This window comes from Brachyistius frenatus, unplaced genomic scaffold (assembly GCF_029030835.1).
Source record: "Brachyistius frenatus isolate BFR_SWC_R1_liver_20210118 unplaced genomic scaffold, ASM2903083v1 Contig_111, whole genome shotgun sequence".
Taxonomy (NCBI): domain Eukaryota; kingdom Metazoa; phylum Chordata; class Actinopteri; family Embiotocidae; genus Brachyistius; species Brachyistius frenatus.
Genome location: NW_027210710.1, coordinates 708219 through 722730, shown reverse-complemented (window position 1 = coordinate 722730; position 14512 = coordinate 708219). Strand labels below are relative to the sequence as shown.

The 14512-nt window shown below is 42.8% G+C and overlaps 1 protein-coding gene across 1 annotated transcript; it reads left to right on the top strand.

The window, feature by feature from the left end:
- Positions 1-7070: 7070 nt before the first annotated feature.
- On the top strand, positions 7071-11579 carry mych (myelocytomatosis oncogene homolog). Its single transcript, XM_069712674.1, has 3 exons — positions 7071-7289; positions 8924-9482; positions 10940-11579. Exons 2-3 carry the CDS (start codon positions 8933-8935, stop codon positions 11569-11571), a joined length of 1182 nt encoding a protein of 393 aa, XP_069568775.1. The 5' UTR covers positions 7071-7289; positions 8924-8932; the 3' UTR covers positions 11572-11579.
- The last annotated feature ends 2933 nt before the right edge of the window (positions 11580-14512 follow it).

Sequence of the window (14512 nt, the reverse complement as noted above, 5' to 3'; positions counted from 1 at the left end):
TGTCGGTGGGACGCTTCGCTTCCTTTTTAAATTCTTGAAGGAAAAACTCCACCCGAAAACCACTTCAACCTTTAAAAAGAAGAAAAAACAAAACAGCTGCTGGTGGTCCGCCGTCGATTCTCCGGCTCCGCTCGGTGTTTTCGCCGTATTGTTTTTTGTTTCCCGGCCGTGATGTCAAAGTCCAGATATTTCCATGATGTCTGAAACAATAGCTGATTGTTGGGTTTCGGTGCCAGTTTTGTTTTTGTTTTTTTCTAAACGCTCCACGACTTCTGATGGGAACCGGTGTTTTTGTTTTAAACGGCAAAACCCAACGAATATTTCCGTCCTCTTCTCATCATGGCAAAGAAAAATGAAACCACTTCCCGTTTGCCTTTTGTCCACGGCCAGAAACTCTTCCAGGAATCCACCTTTTTATAAATTCCCGGCTAAGTTCCATATTTTGGCTCGCGAGCGTTGAGTGTCCGGTGGAGATTTTTTTATTTTGGTTTGAAGGAGTCACAATAAACGATCATGAATAACCGTTAAATTAGTTGCGTTATAAACGTGAAATATACACACAGCGTCCATCAAACTCAACTGTCGGATGTAGAAATCTACAAATATTTAAACATTTTAACACATAAAATCAGAAAACATCTGATTTTGACGAGGTCGCCTACGTTTTGTTTTTAGGCTACGAAGGTGTTTTTTTTTTTTTTTTTTACGTTTTACTGGGATGCATCGCCATGGTAACCGATGCTCCAAAAGCTAACCCTGCGTGTTTACCGCGTACGCGAGACGAGTCCGTACGAATGGCGCCCTCTGGTGGCATTCGCGACGTCGGACGCCCCAAATCTTCTGCAAACCTTCGAGTTCACGAGTTGCGACGTTGTTTGCCGACGGAGAAATGTCAGAGGTCGACGAATGTGAAGCTAATATATTGTAATTTTATTCACATAGAGTTTGTCGTAACTTAGATGACGTCATCTTTTCCCTTTTGTGTCTTCATTTTCCCGCGTCGCGTTCGCCGCCTGTTGGCTTGTGTGGCTTCCACCTTGCCGTTGCCTAGCAACAGTGTTTTTTTTTTTTTTTTTTACAACTTAACCACCTGAACGGCGAGCACACGTCTCCCGACTTGTTGCTGTGATGGGCGTCGTCAGGGTGGATTCGATCCACCTGGTCACGCTTCGGGGTCGGACACAATCTGGTGTGTGTGTGTGTGTGTGTGTGTGTGTGTGTGTGTGTGTGTGTCTTCTGGTTTTTGTTTGGTTAGATTTGGTTCGATTACTGCGTCACATCCACAAAGCAGATTTCCATGCTCGCCCGATGTTTCACAAAATACCTTCCACCATAACTGTGGTTTGTACTTTTCTATATTTGACTCTTTTAAAAAAAATATATATATATATATTTTGAAGATTACGCCCCCGTGTGTGTGGCCGTGACACAGTGATGTCACGGTGATGTCACTGTGATGTCACGGCGATGTCACGGCGATGTCACAGCGGCACTACTCTCTTCTTTTGTTTGTTTGCAGCCTAAGTTGTCATCTTCTATTTATTTTGAAGCAACTGGGATATTTCTCCGGAAAAATGTATATACGACCCGACAGCGCTTAACATTCAGAGGACGCTGTGTGTGTGTGTGTGTGTGTGTGTGTGTGTGTGTGTGTGTGTGTGTGTGTGTGTGTGTGTGTGTGTGTGTGTGTGTGTGTGTGTGTGTGTGTGTGTGTGTGTGTGTGTGTGTGCTTTTGAGGTCTGTCATTACGCAGCTCGGTGAGATCTTGCGGTGATTCGCCGGGAGCTGTAATTTCAGAGGAATGAAGGGAAGACGAGTTTGAGATCGTTTTTTCTCTCTCCGTGACCTCGGAGGGATTTTGTCGCGTTTGCTCTCCGCTTCAGGTGAAGAAGATTTCCCTGGAGGTGCTACTCAAGCTGCCGACCCACAATCCTTTGCAACAGGGGAAGATACGTGACATCGTTGATTGGGTCAAAGTTCAAGACCACAGACTATAAATAAAAGTGTTCCTAGCTTCAGGTCTGTAAAATGGTTCTGATCCAGAAGTGTCTTCAGCTGCAATACCAGCGAGTGCCACTAGAGGTCGGCTCCAAAAAGCCTCCGGCTCCATAGACTCCCATTCAACTTCTCTCATCAAATCCAAAGTGAATAAAATGTGTCCATCAGTTATCTCGGTGTTGTTAGCTAAAGTCACTCCTTCTTCTTAGTTTTCTGGAGGTCCATCTGAAAATAATCCCTCATTCATTAGAAAAGAAGATTCAAGAAGACCTGGTTTTGGGGGCGTGTCTGTTTGATTGACAGGCCTGTGGTGCAGTCAGGTTACAGCTATCGGTGGGCGGGACGTAGTATCGTCAGGTTTCCAATCAGATCGAGTTAGATTCCCTCCCCACCCCCCCGGCTCCTCCCCCAGCTCGCCCAAATATGGTCACTTCCTGCTCCGAACAAGCAAAGATGCCGCCGGCACAAAACCCGAATTCGAGGCTTCGTAACGGCCGTTCAGGGTGACGTCGCCGCCGGATACGACATCATCACGTGTTCAATTTTACTTTGTAATCTTAAAGATTTGTTGGTCAAAACTTTGTCATCATTTTCTCTTTTAACGTTAACAAAACAGCTGGACGTTACAGCGACACCTGAAGAACCAGAACCGTAGTTTGAACACCACCGCTGTGTGTGATCTGATTCAGGAGCTGGTGGCCGTCTAATTAAAGCACGCGGCAGACAGACAGGCAGCAGCAGCCTGTCTGTCTGCACGCTGCAGGATGAGGAGTCCTAATAAGGAGGAGATTGTAGGGGAGGACACACACACACACACACACACACACACACACACACACACACACACACACACACACACACACACACACACACACACACACACACAGCGGTAATCCCATTCCCTGGCTCCCTCTCACTGCTCGGGCTGCATGTGTGTGTGTGTGTGTGTGTGTGTGTGTGTGTGTGTGTGCGTGTGCGTGCGTGTGTGTGTGTGTGTGTGTGTGTGTGTGTGTGTGTGTGTGTGTGTGTGTGTGTGTGTGTGTGTGTGTGTGTGTGTGTGTGTGTGTGTGTGTGTGTGTGTGTGTGTGTGTGTGTGTGTGTGTGTGTGTGTGTGTGTGTGTGTGTGTGTGTGTGTGTGTGTGTGTGTGTGTGTGTGCTCTAACAGCTTTCATATGCCACTGAGTTCAGCGTGCCGGTCAGTCGGTTTGTCGGTCAGTAAGTCAGTCGGTTGATGAACTTTTTACGTCGTCAGTTTCACCTTTTTTCAAATATAACAAAATTAAGATGGAATTCAATTTATTTATTTTTTATTCTTACTGCTCAATAAGTTTATTTAAGATTACAATCTTTAAAAAAAAAAAAAATTATTTAGCACAGCTTCGACTGATCTGACCTCTTTTTTTTCTATGTAAAGTTTTCGTACGAGGTCATCGCAACAGGAACTAATACCACGTACATACCACGTTATTTATAGCCGATATCTGATGACTGCTCCTATACGGGGGCCGTTTAAATACACACAACTCAACAATAAAATGTATATTCAACAGCACAAAACACAAACAATTATGCAATAAAATTACTCTAAAACTCAATGAATATTTTTCACATTTTCTCCAATTTCTTTTTTATTCTATTCTGTTTTTATTGTGTTTTATTTTATTTTTGTGTACTTATCTTTCCCGCCTGTATTCTTATTAATAATCCTTGATAAAGTTGAACTTATCTTAGAAATTATAATTGAGCAGTTCTTTCATAAAAATAATTTAATAATTTTTTTCTTTATTGTTTTTAACATTTTCTAGAATTCTTTTTAATTTTATTCTGTTTTTTTTTGTCTGTTTTCTTTTTGTGTAATTATCTTTCCCGCCTCTATTCTTAAACTGCTGTGACAAGGATTAAATATAGATTAAATATAGATTTATCTTATTTTAGAAGTGCCAGGTCAGCAGTTTATTAGTGATGTTGTCAAACCTTTGTGGCTGAAAAGTTCATTTCAGGTCGTTGTTTTCTTAATTCTGTGTGCAAAACATGGTGATTATTGTTTACGGATGCGTTTCAGCTTTTATCCTTTTATTCGCTTGCTGATTGATGTTTGCACGAAGAGCAGTTCAATAATTATTCTGATGTAAAACTCACTGATTTGGCTTCTTTCTTTTGGTCTTCTTAAAAAAAAAACACAATTATTCTTCATCAGCACAACTTGCGGTCAACACCTTTAATTAATCGCGTTAATAATTAATATCTAGTGTTAACGAGCAGCTTTTAAAACGATCTAAAACTGACCCACTTATTAACATTCATAAAAAAATCTGCTGATTTCACTGCGATTTAAACGCACTTTGACAGATTGTATGACACAGATGTGTTTGAGGTTGAGAACAACGTGGAAATCCTGAGATTTATAAAAACAAGTTGAGTCAGAAATTAAAGCACTGAGTCAGTGGATGTTGTTGTTGTTGTTTTACTATTGAAGAGGTGGAACCAGCCAGCCAGCCAGTCAGTCAGTCTGCCAACCGGCCTGTAGGTGGCACATTAACCCACTTCTTCAACCTCGCTGCTGCTCCTGCTTTCTCTTTTGTGTGTGTCGCTATAACAAAATGTCCTGTTCTGCTCTCCATCATCAGCTGCTGCACCCGCAGACAACTCTTTTCAGATTTCAGTTTATTTTACAGCTGCTTTTTTTTTTTTTTTTTTTTTAATCTCTGCAGGATCTTTACGTGAGAATGTGCATATCCTTTCAACACCCAGACAAAGTGGTTTCCGACGAGGCTGTGGTTCCTTGTAAAAGTGTGTGAGCCCACAAAGAAAAGACATGCATGCATAACAATGTGCAACGAGAGCTGTTTATTTACACGTGTGAACGGGTTCGTGCCGTGGCGTCAGTGAGCTTCATTCACCACCAGACTTCATGCACATTTTTACAGTTTTAACATCAATTCGCTGTAATTATCATTGAAATATAGATTATGATAATAGTAATAAAGTAAAGTTGTATGTGCATACATGACAGAAAGATGTATCTCGTGAGATTAGACATTAAAAAAAATTAATTAATTAATTAAAAAAAAAAAAAAAAAAGGGCGTGTGCGTCAATTTAAAGAGCCGGATTGAAAATGAGCGTAATGGTCGGTGTGTGTGGAGGCAACTGGAAAAAAAGATCATGTTACAAGATTTCCTCCGAGCAAAAAAAAAAACCGCTTGAGAAAGCTCACGTGAACCGGGGCCGACTCGGCTCGCGTTGTGATTGGCCCCGCGGTGTCCGCACGTGTACCGGCGAATCCTCGTCGGTTATGTAACGTGCACGGGAGCAGCGAAATGGGACGGAGAGGGGAGGAGGAGGAGGAGGAGGAGGAGGAGGAAGGGATTGCGGTATCCGAGCGGAGTGCTGTTTGGAGTTCATTCATCCCACTGTAAACCCTTTCACCTATTTACCGACAGAGAAAAAAATAAATAAATAAATAAAATCGTGTTTTTGTGCATTTTTAACCCCTTTTGATGTCACGTGACCTTTCATTAAATCGAGATTTATTCCTAATTAATTTTTTTTTAATAAAAAAAATTGATTGATTTGATCACGCGAACAGAATATATGTGCAATTAAAATACAGGATAGGTAAATTAACAACATTATCATGGTGTTAAAAAAAAAACAAACAGCAAAAACACATTGTAAAATATTATTTTTTATTTTTTTTATTTTAATGGGATATTCTGCAACAAAAACTTTGCATGCATATGTTTATAAATGTAAGGAAACTTGTACTAAATGCTCTTTTGTGCTCATTGTGCAGAAGCTGAAAGTGCGTAGATCCTTTTGGATAAGATGACACACTTGAGGTTGTAGTAATAGTAGTAGTAGCGGGAGGAGGAAGAGGAGGAGGAGGAGGAGGAGGAGGAGGAGGAGGGGATGGATGGATGGATGGTGAAACACTCCTGCAAGAGTTTGGACTTAAGAGGACAACGTGGCTCTGAAAGCATTCAGCCCCTCTGTCTGTCTGTCTGTCTGTCTGTCTGTCTGTCTGCCTGTCTGTCTGTCTGTCTGCCAATCTGTCTGTCTGTCTGTCTGTCTGTCTGCCTGCCTGTCTGTCTGTCTGCCTGTCTGTCTGCCTGTCTGTCTGTCTGCCTGTCTGTCTATCTGTCTGCCTGTCTGTCTGTCTGTCTGTCTGTCTGTCTGCCTGTCTGTCTGCCTGTCTGTCTGTCTGTCTGTCTGCCTGTCTGCCTGTCTGTCTTGTCTGTCTTCCTGTCTGTCTGCCTGTCTGTCTGCCTGTCTGTCTGTCTGTCTGCCTGTCTGTCTGCCTGTCTGTCTGTCTGTCTGTCTGCCTGTCTGTCTGCCTGTCTGTCTGCCATCTTCTCCTCTTACCGCAGTTAAAGGGAGAAAAAGCATGCAATAAGCTCCTGTGTCTCGGGACACCACGAATACCAAGCTTCCCTGCATTCCCCAGTAATGACCAAAAAACAACAACAACAACAACAACAAAACAGAAAGTTATGAATCATACACGCATCATAAAAACAAAAAAAAATTAATTTGTTTTTTTTTTAAATTTTATTTCCACGTTAAAACAATAATTTGTAATAGTTTTGTGTTGTCTTCGCTCCTCGTTGCGGTTTTCCCTCTGAGGGCAGACAGGCAGACAGACAGGCAGACAGGCAGGCAGACAGGCAGACAGACAGACACCCGGCTTCTTCTCTCAATCCACGTGTGTTTCTGTCCCAACTTTTTTTTTTTTTTTTTTTTTACCCGCCACCATTTTTCCTGGAATCCTGTCCTCGCAGCACCGTATCACTCCGCCCGCCCACCGAGCAAAAATCCTAGTCCCCGACTTGTGAGCGATATTAACCGGCAACGCCGTCACTCCGCGTTTTCCCGCGAGGACTAAATCAACAAAGACACCGACGGCGGTCGTACTGGCGGTGGGTTCAACTGCCGTTAACGACACGTTGTTGGTTTTAACGTTTTGGCGCGGTTTTTTTTTTTTTTTTTTTTTTAGCTCCGCGGCGGAAGGACACCGCTCGCGGGTGCTATATATATATATATATAAAGTCCGGCGGCCCCGACGGCCACACCTACTCTGATAGTAGAGGAGGAGGAGACGAAGAAGAAGCCGGAGGAGCGCACAATGCGCCCCTGTTCCCCACGCAGAAAGTTTCACGCCAGCAGACATCTCTAGGTTTCACGCCGCTCTGTGGACTATATTTGGGATATTTCATCGTTTTTGGTTGGTTTTTTTCTTCCGTTTTGACCTCCCCCCCCCCTCCACCGCCGTGTGCGTGAGGACAGCTGAAAGGTAAGACAGCTGCATATGGAGTTGAAATGGGGGGGCTACCTCATTTCGACCTAACTTTACACATTGCTGGACTGAAATGCCCCTTTGTGCCTTTTTTTTTCTTGGAGAGTGTCTTTTTTTTTTGGTGCAAGTTTGAAAGCGGTACGTTAGAGAAGTGTTGAAGGGTTTCACGTGGGAGAAGCAGGCGAGCCCCATGCCGGGGGTTTAAATGACCCTCGACCGCCGGTTCACCTTTTGGGATCTTAAAGAGTTTGGGATTCTTTTATTAATTTTTTCACACGGAGATGCATTGCTGCATGCAGAAGTCTTAATTAGTCAAGAAATCACTTTTTAAGCACGGCTTAAAATGATGTTTGATCTTTTTTTTTTTTTTTTTTTTTAATGCAAACTTTTGAACCGAGTCTGGTGCACGCGCAGGAGCCCATGCATCCTAACGGCAGAGAATGACGCTGAGCGAATGCGCGTTCAGAACCTCATTGGGAAATCTGCCGTTTTTACCATCCACCAGCTGCGCCCGGTCGCAGGTAGCTTTAATCAAAGGCATGCATTCATGTGCCATAAACACTGCGTTTCTGTTACGTTGAGTCAGGGGAAATGTCATCATAAACGCAAATAATTAGTTATTTTTGCTGTCTCGTGAACGGCGCAGACTGTGTCTGCTTTAAGTTTTGGCTCAGGTTCCCCAGGCTGTTGATGGTAAAGAAAGGCAGCCTTTAAGTCTTGTCTGCAACACACACGCACACACTGCTGCTTTTGTTCTCCAAACACAGCCTGCCATACATGCACATACCATAAGACCCCGTAGGAATATTAAAAGTTTTTTATTTTACCCTCACCGGATAGGGCTGCTCCTCGGTCTTGATTTTGCAGCATTTTTGCAGTGTAGTTTTAAGTTTTTTTTAATTTTTTTTTTTAATTTTTATTTTTCATAACTGGCTGGTCTTTTAAAGCAGAAATCCAGCTTGAACTACTCGTGCTTTGTACGGAGTGAAGTATTTTTTTTTGTCTGAACAAAGTTGTGAAAGTGCCCAGATTTGTGTGTGTGTGCGCGCGTGTGCGTGTGTGTGTGTGCGCGTGAAACGGTAGACGAGGTCAAGAACATTTTTTGAGGAACAACAGAAACAAAAGCCTCATCACCCTTATCTTACCAAGTACTGTTTCTCATGTCAGCAGGCAGCCTGGGTTGTTGTTTTTTTAGGTTTCTTTGTTCACTTTCTGAGAAGGGAAAAAAAACACATGTAAATTGTGGAAAGAAGTGTCGAGTTTCTACCCCACTTTTCTCTCCCAGCTGTTCCTATGATGTCATGGAGGGGAGGGAGGGGGGAGGGTGTTAAACTTTGGGGGGTGATTTACGGCCTCCCCAGAAGCAGTGGGCGGAGCCTCGGTGATGTAAACACGGATAAAGGTGGCCGGGTGCTGGTGGAGGTCTCAGTGAGGAGGAACTACACTTTCACTACAGCACGTGTTGCTGCTGCTGCTGGGTTTTTTTGTTTGTTTTTCACCGTCTTTTATTTCTTGCTTGAAACACACTACCGGATGAGCTTCTCTGGATTTATTTTTATTTTTTTTAACTCCTATAAGCTCCACTACCGCTCTTGATTTGTATTTTATTTTAAATTTTTTTGTTCTCCCAGATTCAAAACATGTTGCAAAGTTTCTCTCAGTCCCAAGACTGGCTTCACGAGGAGCCGCTGCTCTTCGACGACGAGTTCTGCTCCGGTCTGCTGAAGGACCTCCAGTCGCTGCCGACGCCGCCCCTCTCCCCCATCATGAAGGCCGGGCTGGCCGGCGCCGCCAGGCCCCTGTCCAAGGAGGACCAGCTGAGCTACGTGTCGGACATCCTGCTGGAGGACCACGACATGCAGATCAACTGGAACTGCGACTTCTTCCACGCCGTCTCCGCCGTCAAGAAGGAGGGCGAGTCCAGCCGGGCCTGCTCGCCCCTGGGGGAGAGCGGGGAGGACTGCCTGTGGCAGTGCCTGGTGGCCGACAAGGCCCTGGAGGAGAAGCTGGTGTCCACCATGCTGGCCTCCAGCCCGCTGCTGTCCGACATCGACACCAGCATCTTCGAGGAGATCGCCGGCTCCATGCTGGACTGCCAGAACCTGATGGACGCCCAGGAGCCCAGCGAGTCCACGTCGGACTACGGGTCGACCGGCGGCGAGCTGTCCAACTACACGTCCAGCGACTCCGGTAAGCTGAGAAAAACTCATGTTGCATTCTTGGGATTCTTCCACGCGGAGATCGACCCAGACTCGTTCTGCAAAACTTTACACTCATCTTATCGGTGGGGGGGGGGGGGGGGAAATCTGCAGCAGCCTTTTATATATTTTTTTACAAGGGGAGGGTTGGAGTGGGCGGGGCCTGGGCTGTTGACTGACAGTAGATGAGTGTGTGTGTGTGTGTGTGTGTGTGTGTGTGTGTGTGTGTGTGTGTGTGACTGGTATTCAAGCTGCTCCATCCATTAAACTTTCTCATGAGTCTCGAGACCTGCCAGCGATCCCTGCTTGTAAAACGCAACACAGGAAGTGGCAGCTGGCATTTATTGAACGATCTGTTTAAGGGCTTCTTATCAGTGTGAAATACAGCCTTTCAGATTAAAAAAAAAACAACAATAATAAGTTGTAACAATCGAGCTGCCGTCGTGCTTTATAAAGGGTTTATAAAGGGTTTATATAAAGGGTTTATAAAGGGTTTATATAAAGGTTTATAAAGGGTTTATAAAGGGTTTATATAAAGGGTTTATAAAGGGTTTATATAAAGGTATATAAAGGGTTTATAAAGGGTTTATAAAGGGTTTATAAAGGGTTTATATAAAGGTTTATAAAGGGTTTATATAAAGGGTTTATATAAAGGTTTATAAAGGGTTTATAAAGGGTTTATATAAAGGTTTATAAAGGGTTTATAAAGGGTTTATAACGGGTTTATATAAAGGGTTTATAAAGGGTTTATAAAGGGTTTATATAAAGCTTTATAAAGGGTTTATATAAAGGTTTATATAAAAGGTTTATAACGGGTTTATAAAGGGTTTATATAAAGGGTTTATATAACGGGTTTATAAAGGGTTTATATAAAGGTTTATAAAGGGTTTATATAAAGGTTTATATAAAAGGTTTATAACGGGTTTATAAAGGGTTTATATAAAGGGTTTATATAACGGGTTTATAAAGGGTTTATATAAAGGGTTTATAACGGGTTTATATAAAAGTTTATAAAGGGTTTATAAAGGGTTTATATAAAAGGTTTATAAAGGGTTTATATAAAGGTTTATATAAAAGGTTTATAAAGGGTTTATATAAAGGGTTTATATAAAGGTTTATAAAGGGTTTATAATAAAAGGTTTATAACGGGTTTATAAAGGGTTTATAATAAAAGGTTTATAACGGGTTTATAAAGGGTTTATATAAAAGGTTTATAAAGGGTTTATATAAAAGGTTTATAAAGGGTTTATATAAAAGGTTTCTAAAGGGTTTATATAAAAGGTTTCTAAAGGGTGTGGCTCACATTGTTTCCTGAGAAGTGATTGTAGGACAGATAAAGGAGCGTGTAACGACCCTTTATCTGTCCGACCCGTTCAACGGCCTCGTCAACTTCCTCTCTTAACTCCTCTTTTTTAGCTTCCTGTCTTCTCTTCTCTCCGTTTCTCACAGAGGAGGAGATCGACGTGGTTACCGTGGTGCGCTGCCCCTCCAGCCCCTCCAGCTCCTCCTCTCTGCTGCCCTCATTGGACGACTTGTCTGTCCGTCAGCAGCAGCAGCAGCAGAAGAAGGAAGAGGAGCAGCGGGCTCTCCAGCGCCACCACATCGAGATCCAGCTGCAGCACAACTACGCCGCTCCCCGGCCGGCGTCGCCGCCGCCGCCGTCGTCGTCGTCGTCCAGCAAGCGCTCGAGAGGCAGCGAAGGCTCGTCGCGTCTCCACCACCACTCGCGCAGCTCGTCTTCCTCGTCCTCGTCGTCGACCTCGTTGCGGTACCACCACCACCACCACCACCACTCGTCCAGGAACTCGGCGGAGACGGAGGACGAGGAGGAGCGCCGGCGGACGCACAACGTGATGGAGCGGCAGCGGCGCAACGAGCTGAAGAACTGCTTCGTGCGGCTGCGCGACAACGTGCCCGAGCTGTCGCACAACGACAAGGCGTCCAAGGTGGTGATCCTGAAGAAGGCCCGGGACTGCATCTACGGCCTGGAGGACGTGGGACACCGGCTGCAGTCCAAAAGGGACAAACTCAAAGCCAAACAGGACGAGCTCAAAGTCCGGCTAGAGCGACTCCACAGCTAATGGACCAGCGGGGGAAAAGGGGGCGGGGCGGGTAGGGGATGGAGGCGGAGCTTTAGGTGTTTTCAGAGAAGCTATGGGAAGAGACTCTGTACAAAGACACGGGCGGGGATAAAAACAAATAAAAAGGACGATGCGTCACGCTGGAAAGCGCACACAAAGTTTGACATTTCAAAGACTTTACGGTAACGATAGATCCCGACTGTAAAACTCAAAGAACACAACACACTCACAACCTCGAGTCCATCATCCTTCATGCCTTGACTGCTGACTGTTGGAGAGCGTAGGGTGGTTTGTTTTTATTTATTTTTTTAAAAGGAAGATGGGAGTGGGCAGATCTTTATTTTTTTTTGGGGGGGGGGGGTGGCTGAACGCACACCGAACGACAACAACTCGCGTCATATTTGGTTTCTGTAAATCAGAAGTCGCCCAAATAAACCCTGGAGAGCCGCCGCAGCTCGATGTTCAGCAGTCGAATGAAACTTGAATATTGTTTTCAGGATTTTGTCTTATAGCCATATTAACCAGTGATCCCTCCACTCTTTGACAGGTGTTTTGAAGGTGGCTCTGCAGGTACTTTGGACCACAGCGCCCTCTGTGAAACTAAACTCGTTGTATAAACGTTATCGAGGTCGTTCGGCCCCTCCCCCTGACATCACTCTGTTACCAGGGTAACGCGTGTTAACGACAATACTGTATTGACCAGGTTTGATACTGTACGAAGCTCAGAGTTGGGTTCAGTTCACGGTGTTTGTTTGTTTGTTTGTTGTTGTTGGTTGGTTTTTTTTGGGGGGGGGGCATTTTAAAACGGCATTCAAGGTTGTCGTTGGTTTTTTTGTTTTGTTTTTTAGGACCGAAACGTGAACTGAACTGCGAGCGAGTTCTGCCGTAGCAAAAAATCAGCCAAAGTCTGGAAAGTAAGAAAAATAAAAAACAAAACAAACCTTTTGGATTCATTGCGTTGTTCAACGACATTGTTGCAGCGAAAATTGTATTTTAAAGGTTGTGTTTTTTATTTTAAAAAGAAGCCGCAACAGCATCAACACTGTGACCGGTGGCTCCGTTACTTAAATGGAAAAATTTAAGTAGTTTTTTTTTTTTTTGTACATGTGAATTTAAGATTGTGATTAATTTGTCGGTGGCTCTTGTTTGCCAACCTGCTATAAAAGCCATAACAATAAATATGTTCCATCAACTTATTATGAGGATGACCTTATATACGAAGCAATCACACTTCATTAAGAGATGTAAACTTATCAAGTTTTACTTTTTTACGTCAACGAGGGCCACCGACTTGGAGCGACATTCCCCTCCTGTTTGGAAAATGATGGACGGTTCTTCTCTGGTAGTTTTGTGTCTTAATTAAATTCAGATGGAGACAAATTAAAAAAAAACAGCTGGAACAACCAGGTGATATTTAAAGACGTAAAAATAATAAAACATTTATGGCTGGAGCCTGGAGTTATTTAATATCAGGGGTTTTGTGGAACTTGTAGTCCTACTTGCCGATTGTTGTTTTCCATTGGTGTACAAATGGCCAAACGTTGGCGCATGTGTCAAAATGTCTTAAATGCATCCTGTTTTATGTATTAAGAGTTCTGCCTCCTTGAGTTTGTTGGAATCAGAAAAAAAAAAGGTGTTTTGGAAGAAAACCTGTTCTGCCTTGAAAAAGCTTTTTTTTGTTGTTCAGGACTCCTCGTCTCCTCTTTTTTTTTTTTTTTTTTATTAAAATGTCTTGATTAAATTGCCGCCTTCATCCGAAAAACCGCTAGTTTCTTCAGGGAAAGCTTAAAAATTCTTCTAATCTTTTGTTAAAATTTTTCATTTTTGTAGAAGTTCAGTCACAAATGCCTTCTTGAGGATGCAGAGGTTTTAACAACCCAGCAGGAATTTAATTTTTAATTTTTTTTTAAATTTTTTTTTTTACTTTGCAAACCTACCTCCACCTGGCTGCAGTCGGGCCTGTAATGTTTTTTTTTTTTGGTCTTTTAAGCATTGTACAGATTTTTTAAATGTACATAATTTTTTGTTATTGTATCATAAATTATTTTAGTCTTATTCTTTGTTCATTTTTGAATTTGTGGAATTTAAAGGAAAGCACTTTTTTAAATATGTAATTAAAATTGAAAATGAGAGTTGGGAGGTCTGTTTTTTATTTTTTTTATTACATGTGCTCAAGGCAGAGAGATATACATACAGATATGCATCCACTTTATCAAGAGGGGTGAATGGGGGGGGGGAGCTTTGTTATTAAAAAAAAACACCTTAATAGTAAAACTGCTGAAAACCATTTTTTTAAATTGTTTTTGGAATGAAATCAGAAATAAATATGGGAGTCACTCGTAATATATAAATAGAAACGAGGATATGATGCTCCTGGAAGATTTGACCTCAAGATAACATTGAAAAGAGAATAATAAAAGGCACCAGAAGGGAGCCTTGAGGAACTCCAGAAGTAAACAGGAATCACTGATGGGCACGAAGAATTTCCTCTTTAAGATTTATAAATATATATATATATTAAATTGTTATTCATATATATATATATATAAAACTAGAATGACTCCTACACACTGGAGGATTTTCACACTTTTAACCACCTTTAAAAACGTGAGACCGCAGACACAACGACAGATTTGACTCATAATTAATATTTTGATAATTAGACCGCACACACAGCTGACAATTTCAGTCAAAAGACGCTTTAATAATGTGAAGTTGAGATCTCACCTGACACTCGCGAGATCCAACGAGACTTCCGAGCAAAACAAAACATGGAGGCGCGGCGTCATCATCATCGTCATCAGGTGGTTGGTAACACCTGTGTTGGGCTACGTTTGGCACCGACAAACAAAATAGGAGTTAAAAAAAGAAGAAGAAGGAAGTTATGGCCGAGAAGACGGACTTTTAGTGCGAATGTTTCACAGCACGAGCTGGAGGTGAG

Bases quoted from the DNA above. Each gene is read 5' to 3' on its own strand.
- mych (XM_069712674.1), top strand. From the start codon at position 8,933: ATGTTGCAAAGTTTCTCTCAGTCCCAAGACTGGCTTCACGAGGAGCCG. The intron at 9,483-10,939 runs GTAAGCTGAGAA...CGTTTCTCACAG, and splicing joins CTACACGTCCAGCGACTCCG to AGGAGGAGATCGACGTGGTT.